Raw genomic sequence first — 15,994 nt, forward strand, 5'->3', positions numbered from 1 at the left:
TCTTTGTTAAGGGTAAGGGAAACATCGTGCTTTGGGTTAAAATTAATGTTTCGTTAAGGTTAGGGGACCTTTGTTGTCATGGTTACAGTAATAAAGACGTGGTTAAGGTTCGGGACAACAAAAAAACAAACACTGTTGACTGTGTATACACATTTTTCCTCTTACCTGTAGTGCTGTTTATCCATCTAGATTGTTTTGGTGTTGCCAAGTTTTGGAGATATCGCCATAGAGATGTCTGCATTTTTTTAATATAATGGAACTACAGTAAATGGCACTCGGCTTGTGGTGCTCAAAACGCCAAAAAAATACATTTGAAAAACTCAACAGCAATGTCTCTTTCCAGAAATCATGACCCGGTTACTCAAGCCCTCCACTGTTTTTATCATATTTGTTCTCAGGAGTTAATGGCTGCTTGTGTTAATATGGGAGCATCTCCCATGTTTCTCCTGTGTGTCTGCAGACCGCCTTACTGCGTTGCCCTGAGTTGTATCTTCATGCGATAAGGTTTGGGAGTCAGAGTGGCCCCAAAGACGGGTGTGTAGTCTGGCTCCCCTGCATCCTCAGGCCAGATGAACTCAAACTTCCTCAGCAGCGTCACCATGATGAGGAAGAGCTCCATACGAGCCAGACCTTCTCCGAGACACATACGAGGACCTGAGACATAAAAAAACCCCTCAAAGTCATCTACAACAGTTTGATTAAACCCACCCTATCTGTGCATGCCACTGCAGGTGATACAATGAGACCCATACTGCTGTTTGTTTTTTATGCTCTCATACCTGCAGAGAAAGGCATGAAGGCCTCTGGTTTAACAAACTCTCCCTGGTCAGTGAGGAAGTTTTCAGGGTTGAATTCATGAGGGAATTTCCATTGTCCCTCCTCATTCAGCACTGAGGTCAGGTTAGGGATGATCATCGTACCCTGAGGAGAAAATGAAGCAAAAGAAGAAAGGGCATAGAGGAACAACATACAAAACATATGTAAGAGGTCAAGATTTACTCAAGCTACCTAAGTAAAAGTAATGTTTGTGCCTTAAGTATGGTACAAACAGCTGCTATACAATACTGTGAGGTTTCTTTCCACAGCACTACACTATTCTGTCACTATTGCCAAAAACAATTTAAAACCAGTTGCTTCTTACCCTGGGAATGGAATATCCCATGAGCTCGGTGTCTTTAGTCGTACAGTGGAAGACGCTGAGTGGAACAGTGTTGGCTATCCTCTGCACTTCATGGATCACAGCCTGGATGAAGAGAGATTTAAAAAACATGTTCTTATGCTTTATCAAAACAATGCCACAAAAAAGCAGACCAATCAACTTGCAATATGGGAACCCACCAGTAATATGTCTACAACCAGGCAAAAAATTGTTTAGAAGCAATGATTACAAATGATCTCCAACTCCACAGAGTAAGTTTTGTTTTGTTCTGTGGCAAGGACCCCAACATAAATGTATTCTCTCACCAGATTTATTGTTTGACTTTTACACTTTTGCAAATTACCTACCTTTAGAGCCTTTGAGTCATGACCACTCAAAAGTGAAATTATTATAAAAAATCTATCTGATGATATACCTGCATGTAAGGCATGTGGTGTCTGTCGTCAAAACTGGCCCGATCCTTCCCTTCCAACACCTGGTCTATCTCCTGCTGACAACGCTCTGAGAGATACATTAGAGAGGGTGGGGGACAGAGGAATATGATACTCTTAACATCACAAGTTGCGTTCCACAATTCACAATACAATTGAAATGTGAAGACCATGACACGATGAACAACATGACTGAGAGTGGGTGAAAGGTTAGCCTGTATGCAAAGGTGGAAACAGCGAATAATATTTTCTCTCATTCTTAAGTATTTTTTATCTCAAGTATTGTACTTTGCTACATTTCAAGCACCAGTGAATATTTGGGTTTAGTAAGGTTCAGTTCAAAATAAATGATGGATACTAACTTTTGATATGGTTCCCTTAAATTTGTTTTTTTAACATGCGACCAAGAAATGTAGGACATTTCACAGTTAAAAAAATAAACTTGTCAGAACTCTCTGGTTGACAAACTATAGAATGGTGACACTGTTTGAAAACATACCTTTGGCATTTCAGTACTTTCAAGTTCTTGTCATTTACTGGCTGACATATACATGATACCAATACATCTGCAATGGGCTAATATCGGCCGATATATTGGCCTGGCTAATTTATTGGTCGGGCTCTAGTCTGTACTATTTAGGATCAACCCCCTAAACCTAATAACTGGTTGGGGCTAGTCAAAGTCCTGACCTGAATCCTATTGAGATGCTGTGGCATGACCTTAAAAAGGCAGTTCATGCCTGAAAACCCTCCAATGTGGCTGAATTACAACAATTCTGCAAAGATGAGTGGGCCAAAATTCTTCCACAGCGCTGTAAAAGACTCATTGCAAGTTATGGCAAACGCTTAATTTCAGTTGTTGCTGCTAAGGGTGGCCCAACCAGTTATTAGGTTTAGAGGGCAATCACTTTTTCACACAGGGCCATGTAGGTTTGGATTTTGTTTTCCCTTAATAATAACAACCTTCATTTAAAAACTGCATTTTGTGTTTACTTGTGTTATCTTTGACTAATATTTAAATTTGTTTGATGATCTGAAACATTTAAGTTTGACAAATGTGCAAAAAAATAAGAAATCAGGAAGGGGGCAAACACTTTTGCACACCACTGTAGATACAAATCTTACATAGAAAGACAATGGTAGGACTATAGTCAATGGCAGAAAAGTAATAAACCCATATGAACATGTGCAGGCATACCTTGTATGTGTGGGTAGGTCATAAGATAGAGGAAACCAGTAAGCAGGGTGTTGGAAGTAGTGTCAGTCCCAGCAAAGTGAAGATCTAGAGTGTACATAGTCAGTTGTTCTTCTGAAAATGAAGAACCATCATCGGCTCTCTAAAAAGCGGTTTTAAGACAAACAGACAGTAAATGCAGTTATACCTTACTGATACACATACATACACTCTACGGGGGTGTGAAAAGTCAGCTCACTACCACACACGTGTGCACACAAACATGCATGCGTTTGGTAGTGAGCTGACTCCTTTAACACCCCATACACACACACCTTATCCATTTCATCCAGATAGCAGTCAACAAAGTCTCGTGGTTCTCCAGGGACTCTGGTCTTCTTGTGCTCAGTCAACAAGCACTTTGCAAGATTCTGACAAGTCTGAAAACATAAGTCAACATTCAGAATTTGTATTAATTTCCTTTTTTTTTCTTTCCACTGACAAAGTGCATATGTGTGGTTGTCACAGTATATGTGTGTGAGGTTAGAGAAAAAAAACATTGTACCGTTGATGTTCATATCTTTTTTTCCTCTTATATGTTTAAACCTCAATTTAATATTTTTTTCAATTCAGGCTTTTTTCAGAATTTATTATATATTTATATATTTACAATAAATCTCTTGGTCCAATTAACATACCTCAGCATTCTTAAAGGCTTTGGTGAAGGGCAGTGGGAATTTACGAATCATGGGAAGAGAGTCATACAGCTGTAAAAAAGAAAAGACAAATCATTAGTGTATTTGAATCCAAGCATGCAGATTCTGCCTCCTGGCAACACTTAAACGTCTGTGAGGCAAGCAGAGAACTTCGTCAAGCTGAAGAAAGATGTCTGGTGTGTGTTTGGCACACTGAGAAATACCAAGACACCAAGAACTACTGTAGAAGTGTTGCAGAACTATGGATAGTTTGAAAATGCAGTAATTTATTGACTCACCATAGCCCATGGTCCATTGGCTATCTTGGCATTCTCAGTGAAGCATTGAACAATCACTTTGATGAACTCATCATCATACTCGAAGCGTGTACCAAACAGAACCTGGCAGATAATGTTAGAGGCCGCATTATGAAACATAAGTTGAGGACTCAAGGCTTTGCCTGTAAAAGACATAATGTAGATTGAAGTACGACACAGCATTGTACAAGAATACAAAAGAACATTACACTAACAACAGCACAATGCAAAATTCAACCAGTCGACACAAGCTCACGCAGTGAGATAAATGACAATGGAACACAATGGAGGCTTTTTAAAAAGAAACGCCATAAAATCCACTGACATGACTGGAAATGTATGATCAAAATCCACCTTGTAATATTAATTAATTTTAGAATATTTGTGGTGTTACTGATTAGTTAATATGGCATACCAATGCTCTTTTCCAGTGTATTAATGGTGTACTGTATCTCTCCATGAATCCTCTCCTCCATGGAATCCTTCCCCAGACCAAAGTTCCTCAAGGTCATCAGAGCAAAGCGACGATGATCCCTCCAACTAGAGCCATAATCTGCCAGAATCACTCCTACAACAGGTGTAGTGACAAAGAGCATACAGTATGAGCTTACAGGCAACACCGTAATACAAACATATGAGGCCTCCCCGCAGCTAACCCTGAGTGGGCCCCTTCCTTGCTGCACTGAGCAGGCGAAATTCAACATCTTTCATAGTGAGGATACTAAATAATTTCTAACGCAGATTTAACAGACCACTTTAGAACACTGGACACAGATTAAATTAATTGTATTGAGTTCATTTTAAACAGTTGGAGCTTTTTAAAGTGTCACTACCGCTGTCAGGGTGCTGATCCTGCAAAGGCCATGATTGCGGGAGCTGTCCACGGTACTCTGTATTTGACTCCTCCTCGTTACTCATTGTCGCAATGTGCAGAATTTCATTATCAAAATGACTGTAAAAAGCCCACCTGCCCACTCAGCTGAGATTGATACACAACTGTACTGTGAAGATAGATAGAACAAGCTTTTCCTTTAAGGCCAACATATTTTTTAATCAGTTTCTCAACCACAGCAACATAGCCTACACATTGATCTTAGCAATAGGACTACAGTATCTGTTTTCTTACAGTGCGTTTATTTTCAATACTCACCGTGGCCAGCCCTGACAGTCTCTCCTGTGCCATGGTGCTTCTCAGATATGTTTAAATTAGTTTCAGTTTTGAGCATGGACACAGAAAGTACCCTCTAAAACCAGGCATTATAAAAAACATCAATAAAGTGTGATGAAGACTCGCAGAGAGAGAGAGCTCATGTGGACGAGTGAGAAAGAGGGAGCGTGAGAATATGTTGACGTGAAAAATTTTCTTTGATCATAAAGCCTAATGTTACTCAATGTTATGAAAAACTAACAGATCCGCGTTATGTAGCCTACGCTTGTCTCCTCTATGAAACGTCTGTATCTTCACAACAACTCGGTCACATCTCAGTCGCAGTTTCTCCCTCTTCATCTCCTTGCAGTTCACATGCATTAGTATTGTGTCGTTGACTATGTAGTTGCTGTGGCTGCTTTAACAATCAGTATGTTGGTGTTCAAGCTTGCTGTCTGCTGTGGTGTAAAACATTCTCAAATTGTTGTAAATTGTTGTTAATAACTATTAGATACCTATCTACTATTAGATATCCTGGCCATGCAAATTAATACAAAAAAACATGAATATCGCACACCATTTAGTATGATGTCATTATAGACTGACCTTCTCTCAGCACGCCCAACTGTGACTGACTTCCAGCGTCCCTACTTTTGAGAAGGACACTTGCAACAGTCAGGTAGAGCAAGAAATAGTTTAATAGCTGTGGCTACATCAGGCACACTTGGTAATATGGAGTGGTGCTTTATGAATATGGGCGGGGGGCGGGGCCTGTGTTAGCCTATTTTAGTACTTTAATGTATTTTCTTTATTTACTTTTAAACCGGAGACATTTCTGTATCAGGGAGTTGACTCAAATCAGTGAGATTTATTCATAGTCATTGTCCATGTAAGTTACTCTTAAGACCCAACCTCAGAGGGAAACTATCGCTCCTTAAGCATGCTTTCCTGCGATTATAACATTCTGGCTAAAGTTCTTCATCTCAGGCCGTCTATTAGAAAATAACAAGTCACTGCTGCATCACTTTAGGAAGAAAATGTCGTAAGGGGTGCTGTATAGTGGTATGTGGACCCAAAAGCAGATGAAGAGGAAGCAGTATCAGAGTGAAGTAGCCGGATGACTACCGTGTTTATTGTGGGTACAGCACGGGGTCTGGCAGGGCTGCCCAGTCAGTCCCCCGCTTTTCATTTTTGGCATTGAACCATTAACATGTGCAATTCACGCCTGCAATGATATCTATGGTGTAAATCTTCATTGTTATGGTTTTAAATTGAACATGTATGCTCACTATAAGCAGACCAATTCTTCTACACCAACAGTTCTGAATCTTTTTTATTTGGCAGCCTGTCTGGGTACAAGATCAATCCAAATATAAGTGAGGCAATCCCTCTTAATATACCTACCTTTAAATCTGACTTTATGACCTTGTTTGGAAAACAAATGACAAATGAATTGATAGACTAGAGTGGAAGGTTTAATGGATTACACAGGAAAAATGTGGCTTTGATTCCAATATGATAAAAGATAAAACAGCATCCTCTTATTGATCCTATCATAATTAATCCTATCATAACACTTCTCATTATATTTCCTTTTTTGCAGATGATATTCTACTTTATGGCAATAATGCTTCTTCTTCTATCCCACATATTTTGAATGCCTTTGATTTAGTCGGTTCCCACCTGATCCCGCTAAATTCCTCTTTTGAACCCTCCACCATACCATCTTATATTCCAGTGATTAAGACCTTTAGATATCTTGGCATTGATATTTACCCTTCATTACAGTCAGTGGTATGAAATCATTTTAATGACATTAATAAATATATTGAAATAGACTTGAACAGATGAATGAATCTTCCGATATCCCTTAAGTTTCGTGTTTCAATAATCAAGATGGATATTCCCCCTAGAATAAATTTAGTTTCCAGCATGCTTCCCCTCCCACCACCTGTCGGCCATTGGTATAATTTACATAAATTGGTCTCTAGGTTATTGTGGACGGGGGTCATCCACAAATTAAATTATCTACATTACAGAGGGGGAAAGATGATGGCAGCTTAGCTGTACCCACTTTTACTTTTGGCCACATTGCCAGGGCAGGGATGGAGTTGGGATAACAAGAGGCACACAGTTTGGTGTGGGGGCAAACAATTTACTGTTTATGTTGATATATGTACATGACTATACTATATTGTCTTGCAGCACCTAAACAGTGTGTATTCTGTGTGATAATAAAAATCTGATCACAAAAAAAGATTTCATATTGATGAGGTCTCGCTCCCATCCTGTCCCATCTGATGTAATCCTATTCTTACGACAGGAAAAAGTACTCTATATAATGAACTTTGGAAAAGTTGTTGCATAACATTTTCAGTGTTATGCAAGGAAGGTGCTTCCCCTGCTGTTGAGAGTAACAGTGATCTGAAAAGTGGAGCAGCCTGTTTTTCAAGAGACCCATGGTTAGAACAATATGTGGACCTACTGAGCATGGAGTGGGCATGTCAAGTTAATACATAATTAATGAATTTCTCCCTGCGCACATGCAGACAAGTTTGATGATGGACTGACTGCCTGGTTGGATGTTGTTTTGATAAAGGAAGAGGATAATCAGTTAAAGTCCTGCCTCCTTTTTTCTGGCAAACTGAATAGTATACTGTACAAACATACAGTACATGTGCTCAAAGTGAACTCATAAATGGACTTTAACCCTTTTTTCCTCTGTGTCCCTCCTTTTAAGTTGTGTGGTGTTGTTAATATATCATGTATTTTGTGTTTTGTGATAAACTGAGAACATTTACAATAAAAACTCTCTTTAATAATAAATATATAATAAATAAATACATTTTATTTTGGCCAAATGTATCTAATAATACACTATTATCTTGATAATTACTGATCTTCACGCAATAACAAAAGCGAGAACTACACCATTCAGTGCACAATTTGTTTTTCTTAGAATAGAGAAGACAATAAACACCATAGAATTGCCTTCTACAAAGATATTCTAGGCAAAAGGTGACCTTGTGCTTGTTTCTCAGACATTTTCATCATCACCTCCACGTAGCCGTTTCTTTCTGACATTGTCATTGTCTCTTTTTACCATTTCCCAGCATGCTGCTGCATGTGTCTGTCATGGTTGTGGGTCTTGGGTTTTGTTGTTTCCTGTTTTATTTTGTAAGTGTGCTGCCTCATGTGTCTTGTGTAGTTTTACTTCCTGTCTTTGGTTGCTTTTCGCTCTAGTTTTGATTGTTTTGCTAGCTTGGACAGGGCCAACGAACTGAATCTGTTCTTTAACAGATTCGACACACCGGCTCCTGCTCATCACCCCTCTAACTCAGCTGCTGTCGGCCCTCAAGCTCCTCTGAGTACTCTGCTCCCCCTCCCCATCAGGCTAACGGCCCTCTCCAGACCGACGACTCCCCCCCTCCCCCACCTGTAACTTCTGCTGTGTGCCTGACTGCTGACCAGGTGAGAGGACAGCTGATGAGGCTCCACTCAAACAAGGCTGCAGGCCCCGATGGCGTTAGCCCCGGGGTGCTAAAAGCCTGTGCCCCCCAGCTTTGTGGAGTCCTTCAGCATGTCTTCAACCTGAGCCTGAGTCTTCAAAGGGTCCCCATTCTGTGGAAGACATCTTGCCTCGTTCCTGTGCCGAAGACACCACGCCCCAGTGGCTCCAAGGACTACAGACCGGTGGCACTGACCTCCCACATAATGAAGACCCTGGAGAGGCTAGTGCTGGAACAGCTGCGGCCCATGGTCAGACCCCTCCTGGATCCCCTTCAGTTCGCCTACCAGCCCCGGCTGGGAGTTGAGGACGCCATCATCTACCTGCTTAACCGCATCCACACCCACCTGGACAGGCCGGCAAGCACGGTGAGGATCATGTTTTTGACTTCTCCAGTGCTTTCAACACCATCCGGCCTGCCCTGCTGGGGAGAAGCTGGCAGCGATGCAGGTGGATGCCCCCCTTGTGTCCTGGATTGTGGACTACCTGACTGGCAGACCACAGCACGTGCGCCTGCAGCACTGTGTGTCAGACAGCGTGGTCAGCAATACTGGGGCCCCTCAGGGGACCGTCCTCTCTCCCTTCCTCTTCACCATCTACACCACAGACTTCAGCTACCACACAGAGTCCTGCCACCTTCAGAAGTTTTCTGATGACTCTGCTGTGGTGGGATGTATCAGCGGTGGTGATGAGACAGAGTACAGGGCTGTGGTGGGTAACTTTGTTTCATGGTGCGAGCAGAGCCATCTGCAGCTCAATGCGACAAAGTCAAAGGAGCTGGTTGTAGATCTACGGAGGGCCAAGGCACCAGTGACCCCGGTTTCCATCCAGGGGGTCAGTGTGGACATTGTGGAGGACTACAAGTACCTGGGAGTACACTTAGACAACAAACTGGACTGGACCAAGAACACTCAGGCTGTTTATAGGAAGGGCCAGAGCCGCCTCTATTTTCTGAGGAGGCTGAGGTCCTTCAACATCTGCCGGACGATGCTGAAGATGTTCTATGAGTCTGTGGTGGCCAGTGCTATCCTGTATGCTGTTGCATGCTGGGGCAGCAGGCTAAAGGTAGCGGGACGCCAACAGACTCAATAAACTGATCCGCAAGGCCAGTGACATTGTGGGGGTGGAGCTGGACTCTCTGGCAGTGGTGTCAGAGAGGAGGATGCTGGCCAAACTACATGCCATCTTGGACAGTGTCTCCCACCCGCTCCATGACGTGCTGGTCAAGCAAAGGAGCACCTTCAGCGGAAGACTCATCCCACCAAAAAGCACCACAGAGCGCCACAGGAAGTCATTCCTGCCTGTGGCCATCAAACTATTTAACTCCTCCCTCTAAGGGTTAGTCAGTTTGACCCTAGGTCACTAAACTGGACATTGAGCATTACATCTCCGCCATAGTTAATAATAAGTGTGCAATATTCTGTGTAATACTTCCGTGCAATATTAGTTTTCCCCTTGTTAGTTTTTATCTTATTTATTGCTACTGAAACTATATACCTCAATTACTCTTCGACAGTACATGCACCTCCGCTTATTAATATTATTTATTACATAAGGAGTTACATTGTATTCTAGACTGTACTTTCATCACCAACCAGTAAACCCACTTGGTACTTGACACTTAGTTTATCTTATACTTATACCGACAGGATACTTAATTTATTTCTGACCCGTTTTATAGTGTTTATTTTTTTCTAGTACTTTCTCCTGTGTGCACTGACGTAAAGACGAGCTACTGTAACAAAGAGTTTCCCTACGGGGATCAATAAAGTATTTCTGATTCTGATTCTGATTTTCTCCACCCTAATTAGTATCATTTGTGTCTAGTTATCCTGCCCTCACCTCTGTATATAGTCTGTGTGCTTCCCTTGTTCTGTGTCAGTTTGTTTTGGTTTGTTCGTGGACATTCTGCCTGTTACTTGGACCTTGGATTTTCTGCCTGCTCCTCTTGGATTTGTTTGCCTGTTGTGGACTGCTTTCTGAGTTTTTGACCTGTTGCCTGCCTCACCATTCTGTAAGCCTTTGTTTACTGACTTTTCTCATTAAATCATTGAACTGCACCTGCTCCGGTGTCTGCATCTGGCTCAAATCCCCTGTTTTCCTTGCTGCCCTGTTTTGGCACTGAACGTTACAGTGTCATTGTGTCCACAGTGTGTGTGTGGATAGGGCACATTTTCATTTACTGGGATAATGACGGCAATAAAAACTTGAACTGCACTACCTTTTTATCAAGATAATTGTTATACTAGTAACTGTCCCATCCCTACATGCATGCATGCATGCATGAATAGAAAGAGACTCATTACTGACATATATGTCTGTTATACCTTTCCTGTCGGTGGTGTCGTTGATAAACAGGTCTTGGGGTCGTCCAGCAAAATCAGTGGCCTTGGTCACTATAGCCTCCTTCATGGCCTTCAAACCATTGATGACTACAGCTCGTTTGGAACCGATGAACAGGCTGTAGACATTTCCATAGGACTTCTTCAGCTGGGAGAGAACGAGATAACGGGTTTGAAATACAACTTCAGATGGATGTTACTCTTGAAAGGGGCAAATTCACTGAAATCAAACATATTTGCCCACTTAACCAGCAAATAAGAACAAGTTCAAAATGAGACACTAGGACAACTATTAACTACAAAGGGTGCAAATTAGTTGCTGGAGTGCAAATTAAGTGATTTCATTGCACGTTAAATGAATAATCAACAGCAATGTCTCTTTCCACAACCCTTGTAATTATTTGTGGTGTCTGTAGATTATTATTATTTTTTTTTCTTCGATGCATTGAGCACCACAAAACGAACCCCTCTCATCTACATTGTATTGAGATCTCAGTAGTGGAGAGCTCAAAATCTCCTCACAAATATTGGCTTAACAAGACCTTGGACTCATCCATGTAGTGGGTGTAAGTTGGACAACGCCCAATATGTAAAGGCCTATGCTACTGGCTGGATACAGTCCCAAGTTCACAGGCAGTCAACTCTGTACAAACAATGACTGTTATGCAATCACATAAATACAGTAGGAAAGTATTCACAGCACTTTACTTTTTCCACATTTTGTTACAGCCTTATTCCAAAATGGATTAAATTCATTTTTTTTCCCACAAAATTCTACAAACAATACCCCATAATGACAACGTGAAAGAAGTTTGTTTGAAATCTTTGCAAATTTAATAAAAATAAAAAACAAAAAATCACATGTACATAAGTATTCACAGCCTTTGCAATGACACTCAAAATTGAGCTCAGGTGCATCCTGTTTCCACTGATCATACTTGAGATGTTTCTACAACTTGATTGGAGTCAGCCTGTGGTAAATTCAGTTGATTGGACATGATTTGGAAAGGCACACACCTGTCTATATAAAAGGTCCCACAGTTGACAGTGCATGTCAGAGCACAAACCAAGCCATCAAGTCCAAGGAATTTTCTGTAGACCTCCGAGACAGGATTGTATTGAGGCACACACCTGGGGAAGGGTACAGAAAAATTTCTGCAGTATTGAAGGTCCCAATGAGCACAGTGGCCTCCATCATCCGTAAATGGAAGAAGCTTGGAACCACCAGGACGCTTCCTAGAGTTGGCCGCCCGGCCAAACCGAGCAATCAGGGGAGAAGGGCCTTAAGTCAGGGAGGTGACCAAGAACCCGACGGTCACTCTGACAGAGCTCCAGCATTTCTCTGGAGAGAGGAAAACCTTCCAGAAGAACAACCATCTCTACAGCACTCCACCAATCAGGCCTGTATGGTGGAGTGGCCAGATGGAAGCCACTCCTCAGTAAAAGGCACATGACAGCCCGCCTGGAGTTTGCCAAAAGGCACCTGAAGGACTCTCAAACCATGAGAAACTAAATTCTCTGATCTGATGAAACAAAGATTGAACTCTTTGGCCTGAATGGCAAGCGTCATATCTGGTGGAAACCGCTCATCACCTGGCCAATACCATCCCTACAGTGAAGCAAGGTGGTGGTAGCATCATGCTGTGGGGATGTTTTTCAGCGGCAGGAACTGGGAGACTAGTCAGGATAGAGGTAAAGTTGAATGCAGTAATGTACAGAGACACCCTTGATGAAAACCTGCTCCAGAGCGCTCTGGGCCTCAGACTGGGGTGAAGGTTTCTCTTCCAACAGGACAACGACCCTAAGCAAACAGCCAAGATAACAAAGGAGTGGCTATGGGACAACTCTGTGATTGTCCTTGTGTGGCCCAGCCAGAGCCCAGACTTGAACCCGATTGAACATCTCTGGAGAGATCTGAAAATGGCTGTGCACCGACGCTCCCCATCCAACCTGATGGAGCTTGAGAAGTCCTGCAAAGAAGAATGGGAGAAACTGCCCAAAAATAGGTGTGCCAAGCTTGCAGTATCATACTCAAAAAGATTTGAGGCTGTAATTGGTGCCAAAGGTGCTTTAACAAAGTATTGAGCAAAGGCTGTGAATACTTATGTACATGTGATTTTTTTTTTTTCGTTTTTTATTTTTAATTATTTTGCAAAAATTTCAAACAGACTTCTTTCACATTGTCATTTTGGGGTATTGTTTGTAGAATTTTGAGGAAAATAATGAATTTAATCCGTTTTGGAGTAAGGCGTTGTGAATACTTTCCTGATGCACTGTATATCATACAGTGTAAAGATGTTAGTGGCTTTCACATGTATTTTTACACTTACAGATAATAGGTTTTATTCATAGTCTGAAAGTGTAGTGGCACAGCAATTCATAAAACTACTGCTGTTAGGAAAAGCAGCACAGTGGCCACAGGTGTAAGTATTTAGCCATTTTAGACACATTTTAAGTACTAATAATAGTAATTACATCAATGCCATAACAATTACAGGCACTGCAAGAGCAACATTCATTCATTCATCATTTTTCTTACCCTCTCAAAGTCCTTCAAAGGGTTCTCTAGGCTCAGGTGTAAAATGTTCCCCAGTATTGGCAGGGCAGTGGGCCCTGGAGGAAAGTTCTTGGGTCTCCGGGATTTGAGTTGAAGGATGATGAAGACAACGCAGAGCCATAGCAGGATGACTGAAGTAAACATGGTGGAATGGATTGGCGTGAACTGAAGAGGCAAGCTGATTCACTTGCATTAAAAGTGTAGCTCAACTATTAACCCTGCCTCTTCTGGTTGTGTACTTTGCTTCCCAGCACTAAAGGTGAATGGGAAAACCAAACAGAAACAGGTCACACACTTTGAGAGGCATAAGTTCTGACAGGATGTGGCTTGAACTAGCCACTATTGTGCAACGCCCTCTGCTGATGCATCCTTGATCACAATGGTTCCGCTCAAAACTGGTGAAAACGCAGGCTGGTTCACTAGCTAGCACCAAGTTTCGAAGAATCTTGAACGGAACCGGTTCAAGAACCTGTTGCTGAATTAGTTCCATAGTTTGCCACAAAGCAAATTTAGCTCATGTCATGGCTTGTCAGTTAGAGTGGAAGAAAGCTAATGAATGGTTAACATAGCTAGAGCCAGTGGTGGAATGTAACTAAGTAGGCCTACATTTACTCAAGTACAAATTTGAGGTACTTGTACTTTACTTGAGTCTTTTCTTTTCATGCCAGTTTGTACTTCTGCTCTACTCCGCTCCATTTCAGAGGGAAATATTGTACTATTTACTGCACTACATTTTACAGTTACTAGTTATTTTACAAATTAAGATTTTTGCACATTACAAGACAACACATTAATATAAAATATTTTTTTGTTATAAATTAAACTACCCAACAGTATATACAAGTACAGCTGAAAAGATTAGTCAATTAATCAATTGACAGAAAATTTATTGGAAACTATTTTCATAATTGTAAGTTCATAATTTAAGTAATTTTTATGCAAAGATGCCAAATATTTCATGGCTCCAGCTTCTCAAATATGACACATGCACATTAAATTTTTTCAGGTGCATATTTTGTGGTTGAGGTCTCAATTTTTAATTCTTCTGTCTTGTTGTTACAACTTACCCCAGGTTGTGTTTCAACTTGGGGCAGGTTGTAACTATGGAACTCCTTGTATTTAACATCAATTCATTCATTCTGTGATATAGGTGGAGAAGTTTGAAACATTGCATCTTGGTCTCACCTGACTTCAACCTTTCCTGCAAATCCAAACGCGGCATCTGTGACAGCGAAAAGCTTAAAATGCCTCGACATGACACACGAAATGTCCTTAAAAGCGGCGTGCTATTTATACGCCATCCCATAAGATCACGTTGAACATTGCTATTTGTAGTAGACAAATAAGGGTATTTTATGCCAAAATTTGAGAGCTATAACACAAAAATTCTGCGAGTTATAGGTGCTGAGACAAAAAGTGTTAGAATCATACCCGGTCTCCCCTAACTTATTTCCTGATACTTACATACTTTTACTAAGCAACATTTTTAATGCAAGACTTTGACTTTTCCCAGGGTTTTTTTTTTTAAAGTGTGGTATGTGGTACGTTTACTTAAAGGATGTGAATACTTCATCCGTCACTGACTACAGCGTTACAGGGCCTACTCAGTCTCCCTAATGACCTAGTGGTAAATATATTCGCGACATTTCACTAAACTATATGTACTTATAGCGTTCAGTTACCGTCGGTGCATTGCAAACACACGTCAGATTTTCACAGGATGAATCACACCCGTTGTTTCTCTCAACACTTTAAAGCGCCTTTACATAATTACTAACCCGCCTTAGTTAATGTCTGTTCATCCTGCCTGAGGGACGACACACCGGATGGTTCCCTAGAAAAGCTTCGGGCGGCGGCTGTGCGCTGCTTATTAACGGAGGTGGGACGTTAACCATATATATAAATCATATATATATATTTATCAAACCAAGCTCTTCATCCTTTAAGTCTTCTCTTGCAAAACCATAGAAATACTTTTCGTAACCCTTCCCCTTAAAGCATACATCTCACCTTTTGTCACACTTGTCGAAGTTTGTTTTCTCGTGTGGACTGGGCTCAATGTTTCCCGTTGAGGCCGCTGGGGGGAACTAACCCACTACGACTGCGGTTCTGCAGGAGGACCCTGTTAATTTGTTGATTGTTAATGCTTACTATTTTGGTATTTCCTACTGTTAACTGTGTAACCCATATTGTTTATAAGGGACCCCGCATTTATTTATTTATTGTATAATTCAACTTAATTCAGTTAACAGGTCGATTTGCAGTTGCATCCTTGTTTCTTTAGGCTATATGCATTCAATGTTTAAATTCCAGATGTATTGTGGTTGCTAATATGTTGCTAAAAGTTAATCTCTCTGATCTGAAATGTTTAAATGCGAAGCTCAGGGAGCTGTATTTCAGAACACACAGCAAATGGCTGTAAGAGGGTGAGCAGAAAAGCAACAAGCCAAAAAGAACAACAATTAAAAATGAATGTTATTGAAGACCAAGATATAATAGCAAAAAACTGTGAAATTGAGTGAATCAGACTGTGACATAGAAGAATATATTTAAGCTACAAAGCACTTAAAAAACAATAAATCCCAGGAACCAATGGCCTCAAGGCCTCAACTTCTACATTTGCAACAATTGCATTATTTTATTCAAAGCAAATCTCTGGAACCT

General features: G+C 41.2%; 1 protein-coding gene across 2 annotated transcripts; it reads right to left on the reverse strand.

The window, feature by feature from the left end:
* Window positions 1-257: 257 nt before the first annotated feature.
* On the reverse strand, window positions 258-15,434 carry LOC122874957 (cytochrome P450 2J6-like). Of its 2 annotated transcripts, XM_044193554.1 has the most exons (12): window positions 15,341-15,434; window positions 13,313-13,583; window positions 10,759-10,921; window positions 4,192-4,344; window positions 3,759-3,919; window positions 3,463-3,531; window positions 3,100-3,204; window positions 2,789-2,927; window positions 1,575-1,660; window positions 1,142-1,243; window positions 780-921; window positions 258-654 (listed from the first exon to the last, which is right to left on the reverse strand). In XM_044193554.1, the coding sequence occupies exons 2-12, from the start codon at window positions 13,472-13,474 to the stop codon at window positions 467-469; spliced, it is 1,470 nt and encodes a 489-aa protein (XP_044049489.1). In that variant the 5' UTR covers window positions 13,475-13,583; window positions 15,341-15,434; the 3' UTR covers window positions 258-466. The 2 variants fall into 2 exon arrangements, with proteins under 2 accessions (XP_044049489.1, XP_044049490.1); XM_044193555.1 differs by lacking the exon at window positions 15,341-15,434 and having other exon boundaries at window positions 13,313-14,082.
* Window positions 15,435-15,994: the final 560 nt, after the last annotated feature.

Source organism: Siniperca chuatsi, linkage group LG4 (assembly GCF_020085105.1).
Source record: "Siniperca chuatsi isolate FFG_IHB_CAS linkage group LG4, ASM2008510v1, whole genome shotgun sequence".
In the NCBI taxonomy this organism is placed as follows: domain Eukaryota; kingdom Metazoa; phylum Chordata; class Actinopteri; order Centrarchiformes; family Sinipercidae; genus Siniperca; species Siniperca chuatsi.